Genomic DNA, 25,445 nt, shown 5'->3' with positions numbered 1-25,445 from the left:
ACTGCTTCAATACTGTTGGGGTCTGGGCTCCTCTGAGGCCGATTCATGACTGATAGTGTTTCATTGTGTGTTTTTCTATCCAGGTATGCTTTTACTGCACTGGCATTGTGTTTGGGATCATTATCCTGCTGAAAAATGAAGCCACTCCCAATCAAGTGCTTTCCAGATGTTAATGCATGATGGATCAAAATCTGATGTTACTTTTCTGATTTCATCAGATTTGACCACACCCCATACACCACTGGCTTAAATGCAAAGAAACTGAGCAATGACAGAGCCTTTAATGTGTTTTACAGATGGCTGTAGACACTCACTGTTGTCCTCCAATTGTCCGTTTCCAGTGCAGTGTAAGTGTTTTGCTAATAGTTCCTTTGGAACAGTTTGATATTGGGCATTTAGTGGGAAATGGGATCGAATTATGTGTTTTTGTTACCGATTGCTAGTAACAAAGTGCCTATACATACAACTAAAAACATAAAGAAGAAGGGGCGGCTCAAGACTTTTACACAGCAACGTAAATGCAACTAAACAAAACCAAAATCTGTAAAACCAAAAGACTAGGTGGTAGAGTTCTGTGATAATTCTCATCATTATAGACGACACTTTCAAACAACCTGATTTTAAAAAAATCCCTTTTCTGAATTCAAATAGCAGCAGCTTTGTTTCTTTCCCTTTCCTTTTACTTGAATCCTTCAATTTGGCAAATATCAAAAATCAATGTGTCAAGAAATACTCTGAAGACAAGTCTAAAAAGGACCAAAAGACGGAAGGAATTCAAGAGGCAAGGATACCAAAGAAAGGCGAGCTTTAATTTTAACATGAATAAACAGGAAGGAACAAAAAACCCAGAAACAGCCTGAAGCAAACAAACAAAAGTGAAGCTTGGCAAACAAAAGCATGGGAAGTGACTAAGGCTGGATGATCAGGAAAAACTACACAAAAATAATATAACCTCACAATGACTTAGAATAAAACTGGAAAGAAACAATGGAGATGAACACACAGTGGGACACAAACAGGTTGGATAAAGAAGAGGGTACACAGGCTGCTAAACAGATGGACTGACATCTAACCAGGGGAACAGGGGACTATAAATACACAAGGAACAAACATGAAACAGGTGCAACCAGTGAGGGCAAGGCAGACAATGGGTGTGACCAAATAATCTCATTTGCTTAGGATTTTTTCTAACTGGATGAAGTGAGCTGGAGATAATAACGCATGGCTGAATTTTGCTTCGTGATGTACCTGAGGTCCATCTGAAGAATTCTGCTGCTGGAGTCTCTTAGCACGATTCTGCTTATAGAAGTCGTAGATCATTAGAGCCGCATAGACTTTCCCCACAGTCAGCTCGTTATCTAGAAGAGACAAGTGAGAGACAGTTCCTCCAAGTAAGCAGCAGATGGCGACAGAGGAGCAGCAACTCGGGGGTGAGACTGCAACAGTTTGCAGCAGGATTACTCGAGCAAACCAAAAGAAAACACACGGCAACAAAAACTAATCATCTTATGAAGTAGTTAGTACACAGTCCACTAGTGACTAGGTAACCGTACAGTGATTTTTAACTTTTTATGGCGAGTATGTCTTCACAACAGATGTGTTTCTCTTTAATGTTCTCACCACAGTAGACACCTTTTTTTTAACTTTAAAAACTAAAATCTGTATATCTCAATAACAGAATTTATTTTATCATTTTAAACTGTTTGTTTTCTTTAATCTAGCCTAACTTTCAAGCTCAAGCAAGAGTGATAAGATAGAAGGAAACAGCCATAGCAAAAACAAAACTTAAAAGGTAAAGTGAGTAAAAATAAAAACCATATAACCAGCAAGAACTAGTAAATCCCATCAAAACCCGCACACAGCTGTAGCTCACATTTATGCGGCGTCACCAGCAGGTCCATGGTCTTCTGTGACAAGTTGGGCCACACTCGGTTTATTTCCCTCTTCAGGTCAGCATCGCACAAACGCTGTGCCAGCAAGCCTGAGGATGAGCCCACAAACATGTCACATCGCATCTGCACCAGAGAGTTCAGCGCCATTCACATTCACATCAAAGCTGTCAGGGCAGCTGCAAGGGATTCTGGCTTTTGTAGTTTTAGTCTCACCAGATGCCAGCTTGATCTCCAGGGCTGTGCGAATCAAGGCCATCAGGGTGGAGGTGAAATGCACTGTGTTGTCATCTGCAATTGGCATGTTCATCTTCACCAATCGCTACACAACAAATTAAAGGATTGCTTATCAATGCTGGATATATCTCATTTTAAAAGATTAAGAAACACCAGAACAACAAAGATTTGTTTTCATTAACTGGTATGATGATCTACAGTTACATGCTGTGGCAGCAAATAATGATTCATGACTATGTTATTTAATATAGACATATAGACAAGAGATGCCCATCACAACAGATAGAACAGAAAAATGCAGCAAATGCATCGACTAGAGAATCGTTAGTGAGTAAAAGAGTAAATATTTGGGGTGAGGTTAATAAAATAATTTTTGACTCCTATGTTTACTGTAAAATTAAAGTAAAAATGCAAAAAAAATATTTGAAAAAAGATAAATCAGTCATCACTTTGAATTATTTTAGTCCATCCAAATAAAGATTCACCCTTTTTTGCCACAACCTAACAGCAGTAAACAGAGCCGTTTATGGCTGCTGTCGTTGCTACGAGACTGCTACGTGGCACAGTTCTCCAAAAACCGAAAATATGATTAACTTATAATGCTAAGCACTGTGAGCCTTCACTGCTGTTGCTGCTGCTGGAAACATGCAGCAGCATGTCCTTCGTTCTCGAAATAGTCACTTAAGGAGGAGAAAGGAAAGGTCGCTGGTTGGCACGCAGCTCTTTAATCAGTTTGACAGAAAAACCAACCATCAAAATGTTAATGTGCTGAAAATGCTGCAAAAGATAAAAATCAAGCTGATATTTTCTATGTGCTTATGGTCTGTGGGGTTTATTCCTGCTATAATGTCCTAAAAACACTGAGCAAGGAACAGAAGACGGGGAATTTTGTTTAAAAAAATACACAAAAAAGGTCCTCGCTTGGTGTATTTAACTTTCACTGAAGCTGCACATTAATTTTATCTGAACATTCAAATGCTTTTTGCCATAGACTGTACATAAAACTTATACACAGCCATTATCACTCAACAGTTAATGAGATTATTTTGTGAAACTTCAAACTCAGCAATTTTGCTGTTGCCGTATTGCCATTTCAAAACTGGATGACTGAGTAGCAGACCTGACTGAAACCAGTGTTTGAGATGACACACTTCCTTTTGCATTCATAGGAGTTCCCCCTGGTGGTCACAGGAAAGAATGCAGGTTTAAGGCACTACATCCATCTTTTATATACATTCTATGGTTCTGTGGTTTCACTTGTCCTCCATCACTTTAGGGCTAAATTACCTTATAGTTACATTACAATAGATACTTTTTTCTATAAGGAAAAAAAGTCCAAGTCAAATTTTAGTAAAATTAAAAACTGCACCAACTTTCACTCTGTATTTTTCTCCTACTTGTTCACACCGAACCTGTAATGGTTCTATTTTCTAAATAAAGAATCCAGAGCACCATTTTACTACAGTGATAAATTATTATTGTTCTATGTGAGAACAATGTGAATCTATTTAAATTGGAAATTTGTTTATAATACAGCTTCCACAACCTCAATTTGTCAGCACCATCAAAATGAGAATATTGGTTGGTTTAAACCAGTCAACCATTTCCAATCAGCTGGCTTCCAAACCTTTTTTTAATGATAAGTTTCTTTGTCTTGAAACATGAAAGAACAGGTCACTGCACCAGCATAAAAGAAATTAAATTTCACTTAGTTCTGGAAAGCCTTGCTGACATAATAAACTAATTAACTAATGATGACATTGATTATTACTTTTAATAGTTTAATGGCAGATTCTGAGGATTTGCTGCTTTTCTCTGTTTCATATTGTTCAAAATTGATTGTATTTAGAAATCTAGACAAAATTGGCACTTACAATGCAAGCTTCAGGTCCACTCTCAATACTTTCAAATTAAAAAGTATTTAAAATTGCTATTAGTAGCAATTGCTTGGCAGCGCTAAATATCAAATTTTAAAAAACAAACAACCATTTTAAAGAACGTTCACTGAATTAATTTTTCATCCATTGTAAAAAAGAAGAAACCAGCCAGCATAAATCCATGCCAGTGCAGCAATGCAATGATTCATGTACACATGCATTGATGAATATATAATAGGGGTGGTGGAAGCATGCATGTATTGCATGTATGACTTTGAACTGCAACTGGAGAAAGTTCAGAGACAGCAGAAAAACAGGAAAGCTATAATTGATGGTTTTCACTTTCTTCAAGTGAAATGGACACAACACAGATATACAGAAAGAAGATGAAGAGATGGAGCGATTAGAGGCGAGTAAGAGGAGAATGAGGAGGAGGAGGGGGAGTTAGTGCCTGGACTGTAGAAAACATTGACACTTATGAAGTCTTGCTTCTGTAGTTCTCAGAAACAGACTGAATAAGAATAAAAGCTGAAGACACAAGATGAAGAAACACACCATCAAAAAGGTGCTAGATGCTGTTATGCAGAAAACATACGTGCAAAGACATAAGCTGCACATATAGACAGAAAAAGAAATCCTCAGAGAGGATACAATGTCAAAAGGGAGAGTGATGCTTTGCCTAAAGTCAGAACATAAAAGTGTAAACTAACGGGTAAGAGGGACAACTGTGACTAGGATGATAACGCGTTCTTTAGAAACAAAGGGAGGTTAACAAAGAGTGTGATCAACAGCAAAGTGGTGGGAGTGAAGAAATAGAAAAAAATGGAAATGGGAAAGATAAAAATGCTAGCCTTGCTCTCAAGTGGACCGCTGCTCTCGCTTTGTTCATGTCTTTCCCTTCCGATTCACAAAAACAAGAGTTATATTTGGAGATGCAGCCACGTCAGACCCAGACATTTTTAACTGGGGCAAGGGCAGGGCTGCTTTAAATCTGATTCATTTCGACAGTTGCGCACATACTGGAACCACTCACATTAAGTCTGCATGCTAAGAGGTTAGCAGCCAGCACAGGGACTACCTGAGGATTGTCGAGGTATATACATATACTTGACTCCCACTTGAGAAGGATAAAAGGTGTTCTAATCACAGGACACATGGGAAAGGCTCCGTTATTCCGTTCAGTGATAAGATGATGGTGAAAATGTTTTAAAATGACTCATTTTGCAGGAATGAGAGATTCCTCAATAAATCCTTTTTAGCACATGAATCCAGATGGGATCCTTCAAGAAAAAAATTGCTAAATATTCTCTCTCTTTTTACAATTTTTTTTTCCATAAACCAGTAGTGATGGGATTTCCGGCTCTTTTTAGAGAACCGGCTCTTTCAGCTCCAAACTGGCTCTTCGGGTTGTTTTGTTGCTTTAATAAATTTATTATTAACAATAATATAAAATTATGCACAAAAGGAATTACTTTTTTTTTACTATTTATATATGTTTATATATAAATATATGCGGTGGCCCCTAGAGACAAAACACGTACAAACTCCAAAACACATTTCTAGCGTTAACTTAACTTCAAAACAGAGCTACCTAGATCACTTAAATTACACAATTGAAAGCATGTGTGTATTGTTTGTGTATTTATACACAGGCACTCATATATATTCAAATAATTTAAAAAAAAAATTCATTCACCTGTTATTACCACACACCAAATCCGGTCGTTGGTACTTGCTGGCTTGTGTAGCCACTAGGTAACAAAAGCTCAACACTGTGCCCAGCATCCTAGAGCACTTCTGTTGTCTTTTGTACGTGTTTTGAGTTTTTACGTGTTTTGGAGTTCGTACGTGCTTTGTCTCTAGGGGCCACCGTAAATATACTTTTATTTATTCACTCCACATAAAATGTTATAAATAAATCATATAATACAAAAACCAGCTATTCACATTTCAACTTTTAACTATTTAAATTTTCAGCTTTTTCCTTTTAAACAAATTTAAAGTGAAACAACACAAAACACTGCAAACCACAACACAATTAAATATAAATTATAATATGAAAACAAAAAGAAGATGCATATTCTCTGTCATATGGGCCTGCATGACTGACTTTCTGAATCCTTTATCATCTGCAACTGAAAATAGTTGTGGATGATTACTATACCTTTCTAATGTGACGTTGTTGTCCCTGGCTCTCTTTCTCTCTCCCTCCCGCTCTGTTCCTGTGCTACAGCGCAAAGCACAAAGCTCGCGTGCTGAGTGAAGAGGCTATGGTTTAACAAATCACCAAATCTGGTACAATTTTCTCTATATGAACATAAAGTGTCAACCGGATTTCACCAAAGCCATCAGGAAAAGAAATCTAATTTAATGGTGATTTATCTGGATGTTGTCATCCCTTAAGACCTTTTGGAAACCTGGCAGATAATCAAAACACCAGGTTGTTTTTTTTTTTTTACCATTTATCTTGTGGGGTATATCTTTAAAGGTATTTTCTTGATCTTACAGACATCAACAGTATTTCCAAAGTAACAAAATAATTGTCTGGGGAACAACCCGTTCTCTTATTCACTGAGTGTTTGTGTGGATCTTTGCACCCCTTTTTTCTTTTAAACCAAACATTTCCAGATGCAGATGACCCACAGCTGGATTATCCTACAGGTTGTCTGTTACTTGCTACTTGACCAAATCACAGAATGGCATGCATTAAGTTCATAAATGGTGTTCAGTCTCCACTAATCCTTGAGAAAAATGTCTCATCCAAATGGCTAGATGTTCTTTCCTCACAAGCTAGTCGCTATCTTTATTTTTCTGTTAATTGGTGCTTGGCAGATGGTGTACAGTGGATTTAGCAGAGCGTGTTCGCTGAAAACAGCAACCTGCTGCTGGAAACAGGGGTGCCAAGACAGCCATAAAACCAAAACAATAAGCAAAAGCTCTGTGGAGTTGCAGAATACATAATGTGGTGTCAACATAGAAAGTAACGACAGGTTTAACTATCAAACAGAAAAAAAAAACATATTTTAGTTGATGCTGATGCCATTTTAATAACCAATACCTCCTATTTTCCAATGGAGAATTTGTGAATATGATGCTTTCCTCATCTCCCTGATTTATTTCTATTTATTACTGTTGCCTGGCCCTCTAGAGCAGACGAACAAAATGCACAGAAAACCCTCACAGAACAGGACAAGAGAGCCACACAAGTACACAGAAAGAACATCAGAACAGCAGGCCAGAAGATATCAGCTTTGACACACTGACAGAAGCCTGAAGATGTTTGACAGGTGAGCACAGGCAACCTGCGGTGGCTGCAGGAAGAAGGGATAAGGAAGGAGGAAGATGCGATTCTACCTTATAGGCGACTCGGGGCGGACATTTCTTTCCCAAACCTAGTGGAGGGGACATGTCCCGAAGCATCTCGTACATATCCCGGTAAGCTATGCGGCCACTTGTCAGGGAAAGGTTGGTAGGAGACCATGGAAGGAAGGATGAAGTTTCCCCAGGTGAGGAGGTGGAGTGGTAAAAGAAGAATGGGAAGTTATAACAGAAAGTGGCCAAACCAAAAAAAAAAAAAAAGAGAAGGGAGAGGAAACACAGAAATCCTTGTTAATAAGATTTCCAGGATATGATGACCAGGAATGCCATCCTAGTTGAATTTACAGATTCAGGAATGGATTCCAGAGAAGGAAGGAGGGGAGGATGATCCAGAGGATTGCCTGTACAAAGATGAAAGGTTCCCAGTGGAAGGTATGCTTTAACAAATCTGAGTACATTTTTCTTTAAAGGAATACTCCTTGAAAAAACAATCTGTTTCAAGTAAATATTACTGCCTGTAACAAATTTTTAAAAGGCGAATGTAGAAAGTTTGAAGGCTACTTTACAAAAGCTGCAATGACATTATATTATATTATTTAAATAAATGCAGAAGTACCTGAAGACATTTATAAGAATAGTTTGGTGTACTTCCTTTCTTCTTTTCCACAATTCTGGGTAAGTGTAATATATTATCTATAAATCATAATCTGAAGCGGCCATTACCAGCGGTACAAACAGTTGACAGGGTGTATTTCTGCAGTAGCCAGGGCGCACGTGAAGAGATTTACTAAACTAGTCTTAAAAAATAAACAAGTGTAGTGGAAGAGTTAAGATGTTCTCATACCTAGAGCTGGATTACTCCAGTCTGACTCAGTTGACCCGGCTACTCTGCTGTATCACATGATACATACATTTATGGTTATATAGCTACAGCGTTTAGCTCAAACCTGTAGCATACAGCTGGTAGTTGAGTCAGATCGAGGTCGGGCCACGTTCTCACCATAACAGAATGTCTCTAGAGTGCATTTGGGAGGGGACAATCCAAGGGTTTTAGTGTTTCTATGGTTTTGATCTGCCTGAGCACAACTATTGTGTTCATGTGTGCACAAATCAACTGAATAGCACCAACTATGAAGATACCAAAGAGTAATGGATAAGCAGCTGTTATGGACTACCAAAATAAATGCATAAATTATTTAAACAGATTTTTAAAAATGATCAAAAAGTAATTAAAAACATTTTCACTAAAAACATTGCCAGCAGTTGCTATTGGTAGCTAAAAGTATGTAAACTGAAAATAAAACATCTTAGCTAAATAATCTTTTACAGATAAAAAAGATTAATTGTTAGATGAGACATGTATAAGATAAACATAAGGTTAAAATAGCTAAATAAGGTTATTAATGAAAAATTGGACATGATTACCTAAAACTATGGATAGAAACTATAGAGATGGAAATTATTTGCAAATGAGAGATGAATGAAACATTACGTTAAATATATGAATTTAAATAAATAATTGTCACCTAAGCAGAACAGATGGATAGAATAATTGGCTAAAATTATAGTTAACAGTTCAAATTTATTAGCAAGTTGTTAGATAAAGTCTGATAGTTTTTCGTGAGCTTAATGTCATTTATGCAGCCAAGAGTAAATGGGTACTTGAACATTTCAAAATTGATTTTAAATTTGAAATCAACAGTTTTGATGACGTCCAGGGCTCCTTAGGTGCCATGAAACTTAACATCTATGAATGTGTCTGATCTAAAACTTAAAATTTTTCAGTTTCACCTCTTAAGTTGGTGCTTATGAATCAAAAACGAGATGTTCAGTGGAGTATTCCTTTAACATGCACTCTTTTTCTGCATGCTAAGAGACAACAGCAGTAACCAAAGTGGAAACAAAGCACACAATGCTCTCGTTGTCACGCTTCTTTCACTCCTGTGTTTAGAAGCAGGAAAATATCTTAGACATGGCATCTGATGCCTTCTGTTTGAGGCTGACATGCTGCGTTGTTTCCTGCACTCGCCATGGTTACCTGCCGGCTGGTTAGTGGAGGATCGATGAGCATTTGTATGCATGTGTGTTCAGGTCATTCTCTGGCACCCCAGTGAATGAGAAGAGACACTGACAGTCTGAAACCATCACAGTCCCTTAAAAAACAAAAGGACTGTGGGGGAGGGCAAACCTTATAAGCCACCCTGCTGGGGCACTTCTTCCCCAGGCCCAGAGGAGGCGAGATAAAATGCAACAATTTGTACATATCCCGATAGCATATTCTCCCGCTGAAAGAGATGAGACATATTCGAGAGGTTAGGTTAAAGGTTATTCCATTTTATCTATTCATATTGATCTATTATCAGTCAGTGGACATTAACGAATAACTGTCAAGAAGAGGCAGTTAGAAGAAAAACAAATACAGCATAGGATCTTCATTGTTCAGTTTGTTTTACACTTCTCTTTTTTATACATCAGTGGATTTTTATTTTTTGGGGGGGGAGAATTAAAAATGTGCAATGTGGCATAAATTCTGTAAGCTGCTGGTGCTACAAATTTGTCAGTACAACTATATACACTTATTGGCTGCTTATTAGTTATGATATTCTGTTGTCCAATTTTGGTGAGCCTGTGTGAACTGATAACTGACAGAAGTGGCATCCAGTGTGGTCTACTGCTGCTGTAGCCCATCTCTTCAAGGTTCTCCTGTGTTCCCACCAGGGAAGATCTTCTGCATAACATATATTCTTCATACTGGTTGTGACAAGTGGTTATCTGAGTTACTGTTGCTTTTCTATCAGTTTGACCCAATCTAACCATTCTCTCTGAGCTCTGGCGTCAACAAGCTGTTTTCACCCAGACAACTGCCACTCACTGGATGTTCTCCCTTTCTCAGACCGCTCTCTGCAAAACCTAGAGATGGTTGAGAGAGAAAATTCCAGGAGATCAGCAGTTTCTGAAATACCAGCATTTTTAGCACCAACAACAATGTTCAAATTGACTTATACAGTGGGATGCAAAAGTTTAGGCAACCTTGTTAATAGTCATTATTTTCCTGTATAAATCGTTGGTTGTTACAATACAAAAATATCAGTTAAATATATCATATAGGAGACACACACAGTGATATTTAAGAGGTGAAATGAAGTTTATTGGATTTACAGAAAGTGTGCAATAATTGGTTAAACAAAATCAGGCAGGTGCATAAATTTGGGCACTGTTGTCATTTTATTGATTCCAAAACCTTTAGAACTAATTATTGGAACTCAAATCGGCTTGGTAAGCTCAGTGACCCCTGACCTACATACACAGGTGAATCCAATAATGAGAAAGAGTATTTAAGGGGGTCAATTGTAAGTTTCTCTCCTCTTTTAATTTTTTCTGAAGAGTAGCAACATGGGGTCTCAAAACAACTCTCAAATGACCTGAAGACAAAGATTGTTCACCATCATGGTTTAGGGGAAGGAAAGAAAGCTGTCTCAGAGATTTGGACAAGCCAGCTTCATTCTGGAATAAGGTGCTGTGGACTGATGAAACTAAAATTGAGTTATTTGGGCATACCAAGGGGCGTTATGCATGGAGGAAAACAAACACAGCATTCCAAGAAAAACACCTGCTACCTACAGTAAAATATGGTGGTGGTTCCATGATGCTGTGGGGCTGTGTGGCCAGTGCAGGGACTGGGAATCTTGTCAAAGTTGAGGGACACATGGATTCCACTCAGTATCAGCAGATTCTGGAGACCAATGTCCAGGAATCAGTGACAAAGCTGAAGCTGCGCCGGGGCTGGATCTTTCAACAAGACAAGGACCCGAAACACTGCTCAAAATCCACTAAGGCATTCATGCAGAGGAACAAGTACAATGTTCTGGAATCTCAGTCCCCAGACCTGAATATTATTGAAAATCTGTGGTGTGAGTTAAAGAGAGCTGTCCATGCTCAGAAGCCACCAAACCTGAATGAACTAGAGATGTTTTGTAAAGAGGAATGGTCCAAAATACCTTCAACCACAATCCAGACTCTCATTGGAACTTACAGGAAGCGTTTAGAGGCTGTAATTTCTGCAAAAGGCAGATCTACTAAATATTGATTTCATTTCTTTTTTTGTGGTGCCCAAATTTATGCACCTGCCTGATTTTGTTTAACCAAGTATTGCACACTTTCTGTAAATCCAATAAACTTAATTTCACTTCTTAAAAATCACTGTGTGTGTCTCCTGTATGATATATTTAACTGACATTTTTTATTGTAACAACCAACGATTTATACAGGAAAATAATGACTATTAACAAGGTTGCCCAAACTTTTGCATCCCACTGTATCACTTCTCCCGATTCTGATGTTCAGTTTTAATTTCAGGAATTCAGTGAGTATAGATTTTTGTTTTTGTTCAAAAAGTAGTTGAATTGTGTTTTGATAGTGACATGTTTCATTAAAGATGATCATAGTTTTTCAATAAAAATCAAAAGCCTGATTTTAAATTTCCCCCACAAGCTGGACTCTGGACTTCCAACTTGGTTTCACTGTGGAGGGATACAGAATACCGTAACCGGTGGCGAGAGGTGGATCTCACCAATTTTGATAAAAGCTGAAAACAATAAGCCTTAAATGTACTGACATAAAGAGAAGTTGTAGCAGTGGAGAATAAGCTGAATGTTACTGTAGGCACTTCTGAGAGCAGCTCATTTATATTCAAAGGAATAAATAATATTTCCTCCCCCGTAATGTCTGTCAGGTGATGATGATTTCATATTTCTCATCTCTCCTGGAGTCCCGACTCACTGACAAGGCTCCTGTGAAGCTTTCGTTAAAACTTAAGGAGCCTTTCATAATCTGAGACAGATTACTGTCTCACTCAAAACTTTTATAGTGTTTTATTAAAGGTAAACTGCTTCTGGTTGGTGTAAAGAGCAGCGAGGGTCGTGGCATGAACCTGTATTCCCCAACTGGATAGCTAGAAATAGTCTCTCTTCACACCACAGTGAGAGACTGAGTCGCTTTGGAGCTTATCAGCGAGGAGAGCTGAGTGGACGCCGAGTGGAACTCTGGATTTGCATGCATCAGTCCAACCAAAAGAGGGGATTGTCACCAGCTTCAGCCCAAACTCTGGGCTCAAGCTCAGAGTTATCCAGCTGGGACACAGAAGTCAATCTGAGACTGTTCTGCTTCCTAACTTGGCTTCCTTTCAAATGAAAACCACCTTTACCACTTCCTAACACTGGGGAGTAAAATGTAGCAAAGTCAGAAAAGGCTCCTACCAAGCAGCAGGGTCATACTCTGCCCACACACGTATGAATTCATCAAGGTGATGAGGCCCCAGGATGGAGGCGTCCCTGGTAAGGTACTCAAAATTGTCCATGATGACCGCAACAAAGAGGTTCAACATCTGGTAAATGACATCACAGTAAAGTGAAATAAATTGCATACATGTTGATTAATAGGAACATTGGTATTAATTTAAGCTATTACCTAAACTTTTTTTTTTTTTTAAACTGCACAGTACTGTGGTGATTATATAGCCTATGCATTCTTCTTTAAAGGTATGCTTTACACATTCATTAAAAAACACATATTTATATTACTAGATAACATTTTGTTATGCATGCATTTAATTTTATCCATTCTCTGTATAAATTGGAGAGTTCAAAATTAGCTTTGCTACCAACTTTATTGCCTCATATTGGCAACACTACTGGGCTATTAAAGGCAATAATCAGGTCTTATAAAAATGTTCTATGAATGTATTTGTCTGTGTCACTGAATTAGATTTATGAAAAGAGCATAAAAAGCAGTTAAACAGACTGTTATCTACAGGGGTTTGTATCCTCAGCAGCACCTCATTTACATTTAATTCCTATTGTTCTCTTTAACTCGCTGTTACTTGCAGCATTCTTCTGAGACTTTCAGAATAAGAACATTAAACGTCTGGAAAACGTATGTCGATGAAAACACGCAGTAGGACGAGGTATTTACCAGAAAGGAGCAGAGGAAGATGAAGGAGACAAAGTAGAAATAGGCAAAGTCACTGCCACACTCGTCTCCTGCAGTTCCCGAGAGCTTATCGCACGGCCGGTTACTGAGGCATGCTAGCATGATCTCATGCCACGCCTCGCCTGTTGCGCTCCTGAAAGATGCACAAGTAAAGATACAGGAGTGAAAAGTGAATGTGAGTGCTTGAGTTAGTTTGACCCAAAATCATTGGATTATCTGAGCTGCCAGAACTATTAGAGCATGGAAGCAGGGTTACCTGAAGAGAAGGGTCAAGGCCTGGAAAAAGGTCTGGAAGTTGTTGTGGTGGTTTATGGCGTTCTCCTCATTCAGCTCAATGTTACCAAACACCTGCAGCAACAAAGGAGGTGTTATAGATTATGTGAACTGTTTTTAACCCAATAATTTAAATTATAAGAAACCCCTGTAGTACAAACCAAGGTCGTTGAAAAGCATTTTTTCTCAGTCTTACTCTGGTCCTTTATAAAAACCTGTGTTATAATATTAGCTGTAAGAAATATACTTGGTAAGAGATTTATGAATTATAACCCAAAGTCAAATAAACACATGAGGCTTCGGCTGATTTCACAGCAGAAGGCTCAGCTGGATGGAGATTATACATTTCCCGCCCTACACTGAGTTGCTGTGTTCAGACCTGTGACATTGCTATGTAAGACTTACATGTAAAACTATGTCCCTCTCTTTTCCGTATATTTAATGCATTATTTATATTAAATGCCCCAGTTGTTGTCACATTGTAGAAATGTTGAAAATGTGTTTCACATTCAATTATAATCTGCCAATAAACAGTATACTTACAATTCCCAGTGTGGACCTTTCTGTCTTTGTTAAGTTTCTTCACTGAATATAATAGGTACTAATGGATGCCATAAACAGTGGTTTATGGATGTAATTTGAATATGAAATATAATTATATTGTGGCCTTGTACAAACTGCTTTTGTAAGCCAATAAAGCTAGAGCTAATTTTCCTTCTTTGTGTATATACGTTATCTGTCATTAACTGTGTAATGTTGCGTGCATTGCAACTACTTATTGCATACATTGTGCAGATACAGGCTTATAATTTATCTCAAGCATTACTCGTTTATGCTATGTCAGCATAGTTTAATGCAAATGTCGTTCCAGGAAACCATTTCTGACCTGAACTGGAACTGAATGGCAGACACAAAGAGAGTAGATAACTGTCATAACTCATGGTTATCCTGGTGTCAGTCCAATAAAACATCCCAGAGGCCTTTTTAAAATATTTATTTGCCTCTTGGCAAGTCCATCCTGCTGACCTATAAACACCAGCTGCTATACCCAGGAGACCCGTGATAGCAGTCACCTATGCAGGTAGCATCTTGTCCATCCATTTTTTCAGGAAAAACATATTGGAATCCTTTATATCAGCTTCCTCAAAAATAAAGAATAATCCACTCTGAAAACACATTTAGTCTGTGCTTAAGTTTATAATGTAATATCTTTACCAGGACTGTATCAAAAGTGTAGAAAACAGTCATATAGCAATGCCAGACACATTTTTCTTGTGGTTGCTGTACATGACAAAATGCATTAAATTTAAAGAACACAGGAAACATCTGGGAAGGTAGCATTTATCCAGCACAGAAGTTCTGTTAGTCTGCAGTCAACAACGACTATTAATCAATTATATTCAAGCTGCAGCGTCAGTGGCTGAAAAATGAAGTGTCACGCTGAAGTGTTACAAACTGCAGTTCCTTGATGTTCCTTGTGACTGACTTCCACATGCAAGTATTTCAAATCGTCAAACTTTAGAGCAGAAATAAAGAAGCAAAAACTCTGCGTAGTTCCAAACATCTGTCTAGCAGAGATTCATCTGTTCTCTCATGCTAACAGGTTATCTCAGCCCTGCACTGTCATAACACTTACTGTAGCACACACGACATCACTTCATTGCACTGCACTGTTTGCCACACTGTTACACTGAGCCATTTGAATGTCAGCTGGTATTTGCTTTGAACTTTTTGGAACATTTAGGAAGAAAGTTTTTTTATTGTTTCTTCTGCTTCGTTGACTTAGAAATATTCAATTGTTTTATTTTCAGTTAAGAGTCGTTTTAATCTCATCACCTGCATCCACGAGGTTTTTAATAGTGGTTTGAAGCATCAAAAGTGGTCATGTGTCATTCTGTCTGTAAACACGATACCGCGTGTGAAGTTTTGGATGAATTCAGATCAAACTTTGTAGAAGTGTAGAGTGGGGTTAATGACTTACTTGAATGATTTACTGATTGATGATTTATTGGTTAAAAATGGACAAAAAGCTCTTACAAAGTTCTTACAAGCGCGGTGTGTAAAGATTTAAAATATCATGTAACATTTGACCTCTGACCCCTGCTTAGATCAGTCAATAGACTGATCTAAACATCAAAATGATAATAATTCTATATAGAGCTATTTAAAACTGTTTCTTACTGACAGTGTTTTTATAGGGAAATTATAAAAATCACATTCCTATACTATGGCGTCACTGTTTAAATACATAACAATTTCAATGTTTAATGTATAATGTTAAAATAACTAAAAATAAATAAATCAACAGAAAAAAAAAAACTATGATTAAATTTTTTTTCCCCTTTATATTTTTTTTATTAAACATTTCAGTGAATTTTAGTAAACAAGGAGATTTACTATATGTCAGGTAGATTAAAATGGCTTTCAACAGAGTAAATAAGAAAAACCTGGAATTTGTACTTTTCTTTTTTTTTACTGCACTAGAAACTTCTGACAGCAAGTTTAAAAGCAGCAAACTAAGCAAAATTAATATCTATAAAATACAACACTTTTCCCTTGAAAGTAAATACTGCTCAGCGAGTGAGCTCTCTTTTTGGAGGTTTGAGCTTTTGGAGTTTTTCATGTTAAAATAATTATACATTTGGTTTTATCAAGCTGCAATGTACTTATTTTAGGTGTTTATCATATGTTTGGTGTGTTTTTAACTGCTGTGACAAAAGGATTTTCCCACTGTGAGATAAACTATTTCTGAAAATTACTTCCTGTGCAGTTAATTACACCAAAAGCCAGTCTAGGAAGTTTGTGGACCTGTTTTAGTGGAGGAAATGCTTTAAATTTGTATTTCACTTATCATTAATTAGATGGTATCTGATTCCCCAATATAGTCTATGAGTGCTAACCAGGCTTGCTGACTGATAAATTCACGCTGGTCTAAATGTAGTCAACTGTGGCTTCAAAAACCAAGATGGCAATGACCATAAAACAAAATGAATCCACTAACCAACGGGTAAATTCCTGGTAGCTACTATACATCCATCTTTTATACAGAGCATTTGGTTAAAATGATGCCAATCACTATACTGGACATCAAATTAAGAGAAATGGTGAAATGCCAGTTAAACACAAGCTAATGTGTAGTCACACCCACTCAGGTCATTCACTGATAGGCTACTGGGAAATCTTCACGTTGCAGAAGGCATATTTCATCGAATCATGAAATTCAGATGTGCTTTATGCACATGATGACTTACCTGCATTCCTATGATGGCGTAGATAAAGAACAGCATGGCAATGAGTAGGCAGACATATGGCAGGGCCTGAAAGCATACACATGAATACAGTCTGAGCACACTCATATACTGCATGGCACCAACAATATCCATTTTATACACACCCAGACACACATGGGGCACAGCGCCTCTTTGATCTCTTCCTCTGTGTTTGTATGCACGTACACACTCATAAATCGGATTCTCTACAGAGCAACAAGCACCCTTCTAACATTTTACAGTATTTATTTAAGAACCCGAGCAACGAACCTGACCTGCTGGGTTGATTCTTTTCAACCAACTATTTATATGGCTGCAAGAAGGCGGCGAACATCTGTTGTAATTAAATAGCCACCTTTTAACACTCTGAAGCTACTGTCCATTTTCATTGGGCTTAAAAGCTCTCACCACTGACATTAAAGCTGCTATAAATTCCCTGTGCTGTGGCCCCAGCGCTCCACATTTAACTCAACTTGTCCCAGGGGATTTAGAGAACAAAACTGGCACGGTGTGAAAATCTAAACTGCTGTCTGCTGAGAGCTATTTTGTTCAATTTGAACAGGAAAAAGCATGCCTAGGCCTGTTTTTTGAGCCCTTTATTCCACTAGTTGTATTGTATGAGATATACTTTCATGCAAGAGCAAATAAATCTGGCTCAGATTGCCAGCCCGTGTGTCTTTCCAAATTTACAGTTTCTTTCTGCAAGTTTACACACTTACCGAGATGCTTCAGACTCTAACTCGGATGTTTATAATGTTTCTATGTTACTCAGTTTTTTCCTTACCTTGAACGACTGAACGAATGTCCACAGCAGGATGCGAATAGTGTAGCCTTGTCGCAGAAGCTTGATGAGACGAGCTGCTCTGAACAGCCTCAGGAAACTCAGGTTGATTTTTTCTTTCTGGGAAAGACAAACAAATGATCTGTTATTATGTAACAGATTTGAGGATATTTTTATTAACAATTTATTAAGCTGGTAGCATACTGCAGTACATTTTTGTAGACGATTTCAGGTTTTTTTGTTTTGTTTTTGCTAGAGGGAAAAAATGCGTACTGAGATTTACAGTAAAACTCTATTTTAATGTTCTCCAAACTAACCATGTACAAGTTGATCTAATAGCAGAAAGAGTAAATAAATAAATAACAATTAGCATCAATAACCTGAAAATCAGTTACAAGGACTAAAAATGCGTGACAGAGTAGCCAAAGTCAAAAGAAGAACTATGAGAGAACTCCAGAAAGGTTGCAAAACTATTGCTCAAAGCCACTTTTAAAACTGACAAGAATGTCTGTCTCCCTGGAAGCAGAATACAAAGAAATGAGGGGTTGCCAAAGACTTTTAACCACTACTCTCTTAGACATCCATCCTATGATCTTTTAGGATAGGTTTCAGTCCTCCTGCAACCCTGAACTGATTAAGCAAGTAAAAAAATGGATACTTGGATGGATCAGTGGGATGATATACTGATAAATCTGATATAATCTAGAAGCAATACAGACAAACTAATATTAACAAGGTTATTATAATAAACTAAAACTGAAATTAAAACTAACTGAAACTAAACTGAATTAAAAACAAACTGTCAAAATAAAATAAAAATAAAAAAATAATTAGAAAGTACAAAACTATATTAGCTCTAATCCTAATTGATCCTTTCGTAGCTCAGAACTGATCCAGCTGAATGAAATGACATTAGCTGAACACAGCATACACAAGGCAGGCCAAGAAGTATAGCTCAACCCAAATCCAAGCACATCAACTGATTTTGTTAAAGCCAAAGCAAATGTACGCTATTTAAGTTACTGCCTACAGTAGCTGCACATCTGAAAACCGCTTTGCAACCCACCTCCACCTTCGCACCTCCTTTTCACACTGAATCAGTTGTTTTGTACAGGGAGCTTTGCTGCTGCTCTCACAGCCTTTGGCTGTATGCACATGGAAGGTCAGAAAGGTGCCAGAAAAACGCCAGGCTGCCAAATATAAATTACTGCTGATGGAAATAACAACGTTCTTTTCACTGTAGTGGATCTGACTGAACTGTACATTTTCACATTAAGGGCTTATGTAACAGTTACTGCCGTAGAAGGTCTGATTACTGTTAAAGCACACATTTCATGCTACATTGGTTTAAAAGGTCTTAATTTATATCATCTCACATTCAAGGTGTAGTTAGACACTTTAAACTAAAGCCGTGGAAGAGAACAGCACACGGTGACGGGGGAACTGACAAAATCAGTGGCCAACAAGGAAAGCCACTTACCGTCTAGAGGTGTCAGATGTGACAGAAGGGGCAGAGTGAGGGCACAGGCGCCAGGAAAGACACAGCAGAAGATGAAAAACAGTGGGGGGGAAAAAGCAGCGAGAGAAACAGAGAAGAAGACTAATGATCACAGGAAGAGAAAGTCACACAAAAGCTGACTTTGCAACACAGAAAGCTAAAGTATCCTGCCTCAGTCCTCAAGCTGCACAAATACTTTGCATCTGCTGTGATTAAAAATATGAAACTAAATGTTCAAGACTGTAAAGTTTAATGTTCAAGTCGTGTGGCTTCCCTTGCTTCATGTATAGATTTTTATGATGTCATATTTTTTTCTATGGACTTGTTTGGCTGATTCGAGGACTGAGACTAAGAGTACAGCAAAGCATGACATCCACACTGATGATTTTGAAGCTGGAAAAAAAAATTCTGACATTAAGCAAAAACACATGCAAATTAATGCTACAGCAGCTCAAATTTTAGCGAAAGTCAGAACAGCAACTAAATGAGTAATTGACAGTTGGGAGCCAGTTGGACTTTCAAACTTTGAACAACAACACCCCCCCCAAAAAATAAAATAATAATAGAAAATGTGAAATCAGCAGTCTGGGTTGTCAGAGTTTTTGACAGTCCAGGCTGCTTTGGTGGGTATTTTTCATAACTTTTTTTTCTGGCTTTTTATAGACAAAAACATTAAAAAAAAATAGAAAATAGATTAATCATAATAACAGTATTTGAACGCTTGCATGCCCAGAGTAAATCACTTCCACTGTAGCAAAATATTAACTTTGATTAGTCCATTATTGTGATAACAGTTTCCCTGATTGGACTAAATCTGCTTCCTGTGTCACAGCATGCTGCTTTGCTGCTTTGCCGTTGTGATCCTACAGCTATGAGCAAGCACTGAATTTTTGTACCCATGTAGGAAGTGACCCATGGGTGCATGCGATGAGAAATGTAACTCTTACATTTATCTCTGTGCACAAAATGTCTGTAATGCTTCCAATCACAGTCACAAAGTCAAACACATTCCAGGGCTCTTTCAGGTAGTTCTAAAAGAAAGAGAAAGAAGAAAAGTGGATGTTATAGTTAACCTTTAAAGATTTTATACAGTGTCTTCGTCATAACCAACTGCTTTTAAAACGCTTTCCACCCTTTCAAGTGTACATTCAAATGAAAAACTGTAGAGCCTTCATTCAAAGGGCTTTACAAGTTGGCTCTTGTTCACATTCACAGTCATAAACTGAGAGTATTACAATATTTACACATGTCATGGAAAACCATAAAACATGAAACTAACTGGGTTGACCTGTCTGGTGAATGTGAATGCGTTTGTGTAGGTGGATGTGTGTGTGTTTGTTTGTGGTGTCATTTGTAAAGTAAATATGGGCACTCCATTCTGATCAGTGTATGCGTATGTTTGTGCTGCGTTATATTTGTGTATATTTATTGTACAAAATGAAAATACCCTGATGCTTAGCACTAATAAGGAGGTATCTGTCCATTGCACTCCATTCAGTTTTTAGATGTAACTGACGACTTACCACACTCTACTCTAAATATGGTCTAAAGGTATAAGATATTAAATTTAGCTTTAATCTAATAATAAAAAATCGGGAGCTCAGGATTATCAAAAGATGTGAACAATTGTAATCCATAACTGAACTTTTAATAGATATGTCAAAGTTGACTATTATATAATTTTCCCTGCTCTAACCACAATAAACCAAGTTCTAATGCCAGTTTAAAAACCTGTTTAATTATAGATTACGTAAATTATTACTATTGAGCTATTCCTTTATTCTTATGTAGTTAATTTAATCTTTTTAATAAACTGACCAGACTGGCAGCACTGTGATTTTCCCAAATTCATACTAAGACATCTAATCCAAGCAGACATTCTATGATCCATTTTCCAGCAACATCCCCCTACACTGCCTCATTTGAACGAGTCTCCTGTGCACGAATATGTGGGCAAATTTTAATACAGATCTAGATATGAAAAAGTTGCAGACACAGATACAAAGTTGAGGCACACAAAAAGTATTCAAATGAGCACACTTCAAAGAATAAAGACTAGCCATCTCCCTGAGCACACAAATCAACTTTATATGTGCCTACATTACACACATTCACACACATAAATGCTAAATGCACATCGTTTGCATAACTTCTGAGGCTCTTCAGACTGGTCAGTCATCCTGTTCCTCGGGGCAGAGGCTGCTGCCAGGTCCTGCAGCTGCTTTTTGAAGAGCTACAGTGGCAGCAGAGCATTTATAATGGCAGATGTGAGTGCAGTCATCTGGGCTTAACAGCTAAACAGGTGGAGGTAAGTGGTGTGTGAGAAAAGCTATTTAATAAATGGGCCTCGCAAATGGAATAGAGCCTAAGATGAAATGCTTCGCTGGAGGCCAGACGGCGCCACATTGAGAGATTTATTTCCTTTGTGCACTTTCTGTTTATCTCCCTCTTTTGTTTTTTTTGTTAGCTAACTCTTCCTCTTTCTGAAATGAATGCACTTTAAGAAGATCCATACAGTCTTCTTAAAGTGAGACTGTCACTGACTAAAAGATACCTTGAAATCAACTCAACCTTTAGAAGAACCAAATCACTTAACCCTTTAAGTGTAAACTGGAACATTTCAAAACCATCAACAGCTGCTGGCAGAGTACAGCACAGTATACAGACTTACAAAGACAACTCACCAGTGGATTGAAGGCAATAATTTTGAGGATGCACTCGAGTGTGAAGAGGCCCGTGAAGACGATGTTTAAGTATTTCAGCATGGACTCGTACACATCTGGAGCGCCATAGAACTGAGGGCAGAAGATGAAACACGAAACACTGAATATCTGCTCTTTAATATCTTTAATTATATTAACAATAAATGTGTGTAAAATTGACTCACGTTATTTATTGCACACTTAATGCATGGATCAGACAGCCTCTGTACATGATACTGAAAACTACAGCTGTAAACGCAACACCAAAACAATGCAGATCCTTTTTATTCATGTTTATTCACTCCTGTTCTGTTCTGGACTGCTTCCACCCACCAGAGACATCTGCATCTGTCAGGTCTGGCTTATTAAATTTTAAACATCTTACATATCAGAAAAGGCTTGTATTGCAACTGCATGTGATTTCACTGACATTGAAATGGGATTGTATGTATCTGCAGAGTTCATGCAAGACTGCCATAAAGACACCACAATCCTCTTTAGCCATGCATCATAGAGATAAAATAGGACTGCACATGATCAACTATTGCTGCTGCTTGGTTTTGAATATAGAACTCACTGGGAACAAAACGCTTCAGGACTCAACCCATAACAAGATTCTAACCATCTCCTCTATGAGGTCGTGCACCTCTCAAATGCCTTTTTAATCACCCTCTTATGGTCCTGCTCTGTTTATATTTGCTCTATGATATCACCATATAATCAGGATCTTTGGGGGGGGGGGGGGGGGGGGGGACATAACTAGGAACAGCTTGTACCCAGAGGATTGACTGTGATATGGCACCAACACTAGCACCTAAGTTTGTCTCCATGGAAATTTTAATTACATTTTTAGTTGACGTTTCCCTCCATGAATCACCACCAGGGCTGGACTGGGACAAAAAATCAGCCTGGGCATTTTGACTAGTGACCGGCTCACCATGGTATTATAGGAAAAGCCATAAAGCCTTTATAATAATAATAATGGATTGGATTTATATAGCGCTTTTCAAAGCACCCAAAGCGCTTTACAATACCACTATTCATTCACTCTCACATTCACACACTGGTGGAGGCAAACTACAGTTGTAGCCACAGCTGCCCTGGGGCAGACTGACAGAAGCGAGGCTGCCATATCGCGCCATCGGCCCCTCTGGCCAACACCAGTAGGCAAGTAGGGTAAAGTGTCTTGCCCAAGGACACAACGACCAGGACAGAGAGCCCAGGGATCGAACCGGCGACCTTCCGGTTACAGATGCGATTCCCAATCCCTGAGCCATGGTCCCTATTCTGGTATTCTAAACAGTACTTAGCAAAAATATAAAACAACCTAATTTATAAATACATATACCTAACTAATAGGGTTGCCAACTCCCAGCAAAAAAAGAAAAGAAAAAAAATAGGGAACTATTCCCGTACCCTCTGCCTCGATGCTTAATTGACAAAATTGATTTTAATTTAATGCACGTATAAAACAAATGCACAGAAATCTATGATTTTTCTCCAGTAATTAAATAGATTCAACATCTTTCTTCAACAGAATTGCAGACTGCACAGATGGTACCTTCCCAAAGGAAAGAATACTATAACTTACTAGGGTATATACTAGACTTGATATTTACTGAATACAATCATGGATTTCTATACATTTTACATTAGATAAAAACTTTGGTTATAAGATTCAGATAATTATTTATTAAAAGCTAGACATTTTAAATGAGAATAAGAAATAAAAGTATTTCTTTGTGCCCCCTCTCCCTGTTAATGCCCTACCTGGCCCCCTGGCAAAACTTTCCGAGACCCGCCCCTGCACAGTTACCAGCTGTCAGCTACGTAGAAAAGGATATTGGTGTTATTTGTCTCTCAGAAACAGTTCATAGCTTCCCTTCAACTCATCCATGTCACCTAAAAGGTAAACCTGTTTCTCCATCACCTGTTCAGCTCTGATGATTCAGTAAGGACATCTCCTGGTTTCATCTTCATGTTTCCCTCTCACCAGATAACCAAACTATATCATGACCAGCAGCTTTTACAGCTGTGGCTCCAGCAAACATCAGCTGATACTAGAAATTAATATTAAATAAATTCTAACAACAGCTGATCAAGCTTAAACGTGCTGTGCTGCTGTTGTTTAGCGCGACCTCCGCTGGGTTCCTCCTCCTCGGCTGTAATTGGTCCAGCCCAGAGTCGATCATGACCAACTGGCCAATCCACCACCATTCATTTATACCGTTAAAAAAAGAAAAGAAATAAAACCCCATCGGCCCATAAAAACGAAAAATCACAAGCATCCTCGTGATCTGCCCGATGGCCAGTCCAGCCCTGATCACCACCTCATTGTGGTGGAGGGTTTTGCATGTTCTAGTGAGTCAGCCCTGGTAGGGTCTCCCAAAGCAAAATGGTCCTGGGTGAAGGGCCAGGCAAAGAGTGAAAACACCTGTGATATCCAAAAGATCAAGGAACCATGTCTTGAACATTCAATATTTAGTATTTACTGTTACTTACACTTATCTAGGTTATTGCAATGGTGCTGTGTTTATCGTGTTTCCTCGTTTTGCTTGCTTTCTCTTTTTTGGGGCATCTTTCTCGGCCTTCAGACAATAATTTTGATGGCTAAAGAACCAAACGGGAAAGGCAAAAAAAAAAAGAAAAAGAAAAAAAAGAATGGACATTCCAGACAGGTTTCTGAAAATTACAGCCATGTAGGATGCAGTTCAGAGCTTCCCAAAGAGACGACCTTGAAGGTGAACAAGAGCTAAACTTAGGGTTTATCAGGATTCATTGTTAGTTTCCATGGCTCCATAATGGCAGAAAAAAATCATTCAGACCAGATGAGATAACCCGGATTACCTGAATAATTAGAAGACGAGTAAAGGAAATGGATAAAATACAAGCTCTTTTGCCTCAAACTAGAAAGTAATGTAATGTAAAGTGTCAATAGTCAGTTGCTAACAACAGTACGTCTTAATGCCAGACCACAGTTGTTTTCATTATTGCCTTTAAAAGTAAAAGATTGAATGGTCGTTTATAAAAACATCTCCTGTAATCCTTTTTGATATTTCAACAGTCTGTTGTATCAAATTGGGAACTCCATAACTATCGCTGAACCAATGCACCACTTTCTCTGCCTCAGAGGTGTCTGAAGGGAACTGTCACATGCCTCATTAGTGGGAGAAAAAACCGACCTTCATCATCAGCACGACGGTGTTGAGGGCGATCAAAGTCATGATGGCATACTCAAAAGGAGACGACACCACAAATTTCCACATTTTGTACTGGAAGGACTGCTTGTTCTCTGGCATGTATCTCGTCAGCGGCTTGGCATTGATGGCAAAGTCAATACAAGCCCTCTGAGAGTTGAAAAGACAAAACAAAACAGATCGGGTAAGAAAACTCTCTGATGCAACAACTTTATATCTTTCATCAGAGAGAAGAATTCAAAGTTTTTAAAATAAACAACAGCTGGCATACCACTACGGGCTTTTCTAAGTGTTTTGTAATGTTAAAAGAAGATACCACAAATTAAAGTTCTCTGATCACTAGCCAATACATCATAGAAAAAAAACAGCAGGGTTTTCACAAAGTCCCTGTGAAGAAGAGATGAAGGGAGTGAGAA

General features: G+C 38.1%; 1 protein-coding gene across 2 annotated transcripts in view; it reads right to left on the bottom strand.

Annotated features, from left to right (window-relative positions):
• cacna1bb (calcium channel, voltage-dependent, N type, alpha 1B subunit, b) overlaps window positions 1–25,445 on the bottom strand; it is a 221,111-nt gene that overhangs the window by 15,331 nt on the left and 180,335 nt on the right. The window contains exons 31-42 of one of the 2 annotated variants that reach the window (XM_085463201.1): window positions 25,015–25,179; window positions 21,815–21,925; window positions 20,078–20,161; window positions 17,636–17,752; window positions 16,834–16,899; window positions 13,566–13,657; window positions 13,292–13,442; window positions 12,577–12,704; window positions 9,510–9,606; window positions 2,106–2,211; window positions 1,874–1,981; window positions 1,249–1,358 (exon numbers count right to left, since the gene is read on the bottom strand). In XM_085463201.1, the coding sequence (XP_085319327.1) occupies window positions 1,249–1,358; window positions 1,874–1,981; window positions 2,106–2,211; window positions 9,510–9,606; window positions 12,577–12,704; window positions 13,292–13,442; window positions 13,566–13,657; window positions 16,834–16,899; window positions 17,636–17,752; window positions 20,078–20,161; window positions 21,815–21,925; window positions 25,015–25,179 (1,335 nt within the window). Of the gene's footprint in view, window positions 1–1,248; window positions 1,359–1,873; window positions 1,982–2,105; window positions 2,212–7,357; window positions 7,455–9,509; window positions 9,607–12,576; window positions 12,705–13,291; window positions 13,443–13,565; window positions 13,658–16,833; window positions 16,900–17,635; window positions 17,753–20,077; window positions 20,162–21,814; window positions 21,926–25,014; window positions 25,180–25,445 lie in introns of both variants that reach the window. The other variant, XM_085463200.1, reaches the window with a different exon arrangement.

Source organism: Copadichromis virginalis, linkage group LG7 (assembly GCF_057382275.1).
Source record: "Copadichromis virginalis isolate Kocher_CV1m ecotype Utaka linkage group LG7, C_Virginalis_male_GT1.1, whole genome shotgun sequence".
In the NCBI taxonomy this organism is placed as follows: Eukaryota; Metazoa; Chordata; class Actinopteri; order Cichliformes; family Cichlidae; genus Copadichromis; species Copadichromis virginalis.
Note: the sequence above shows the minus strand (reverse complement) of the source record. Positions and strands in the feature narration are given on the sequence as shown.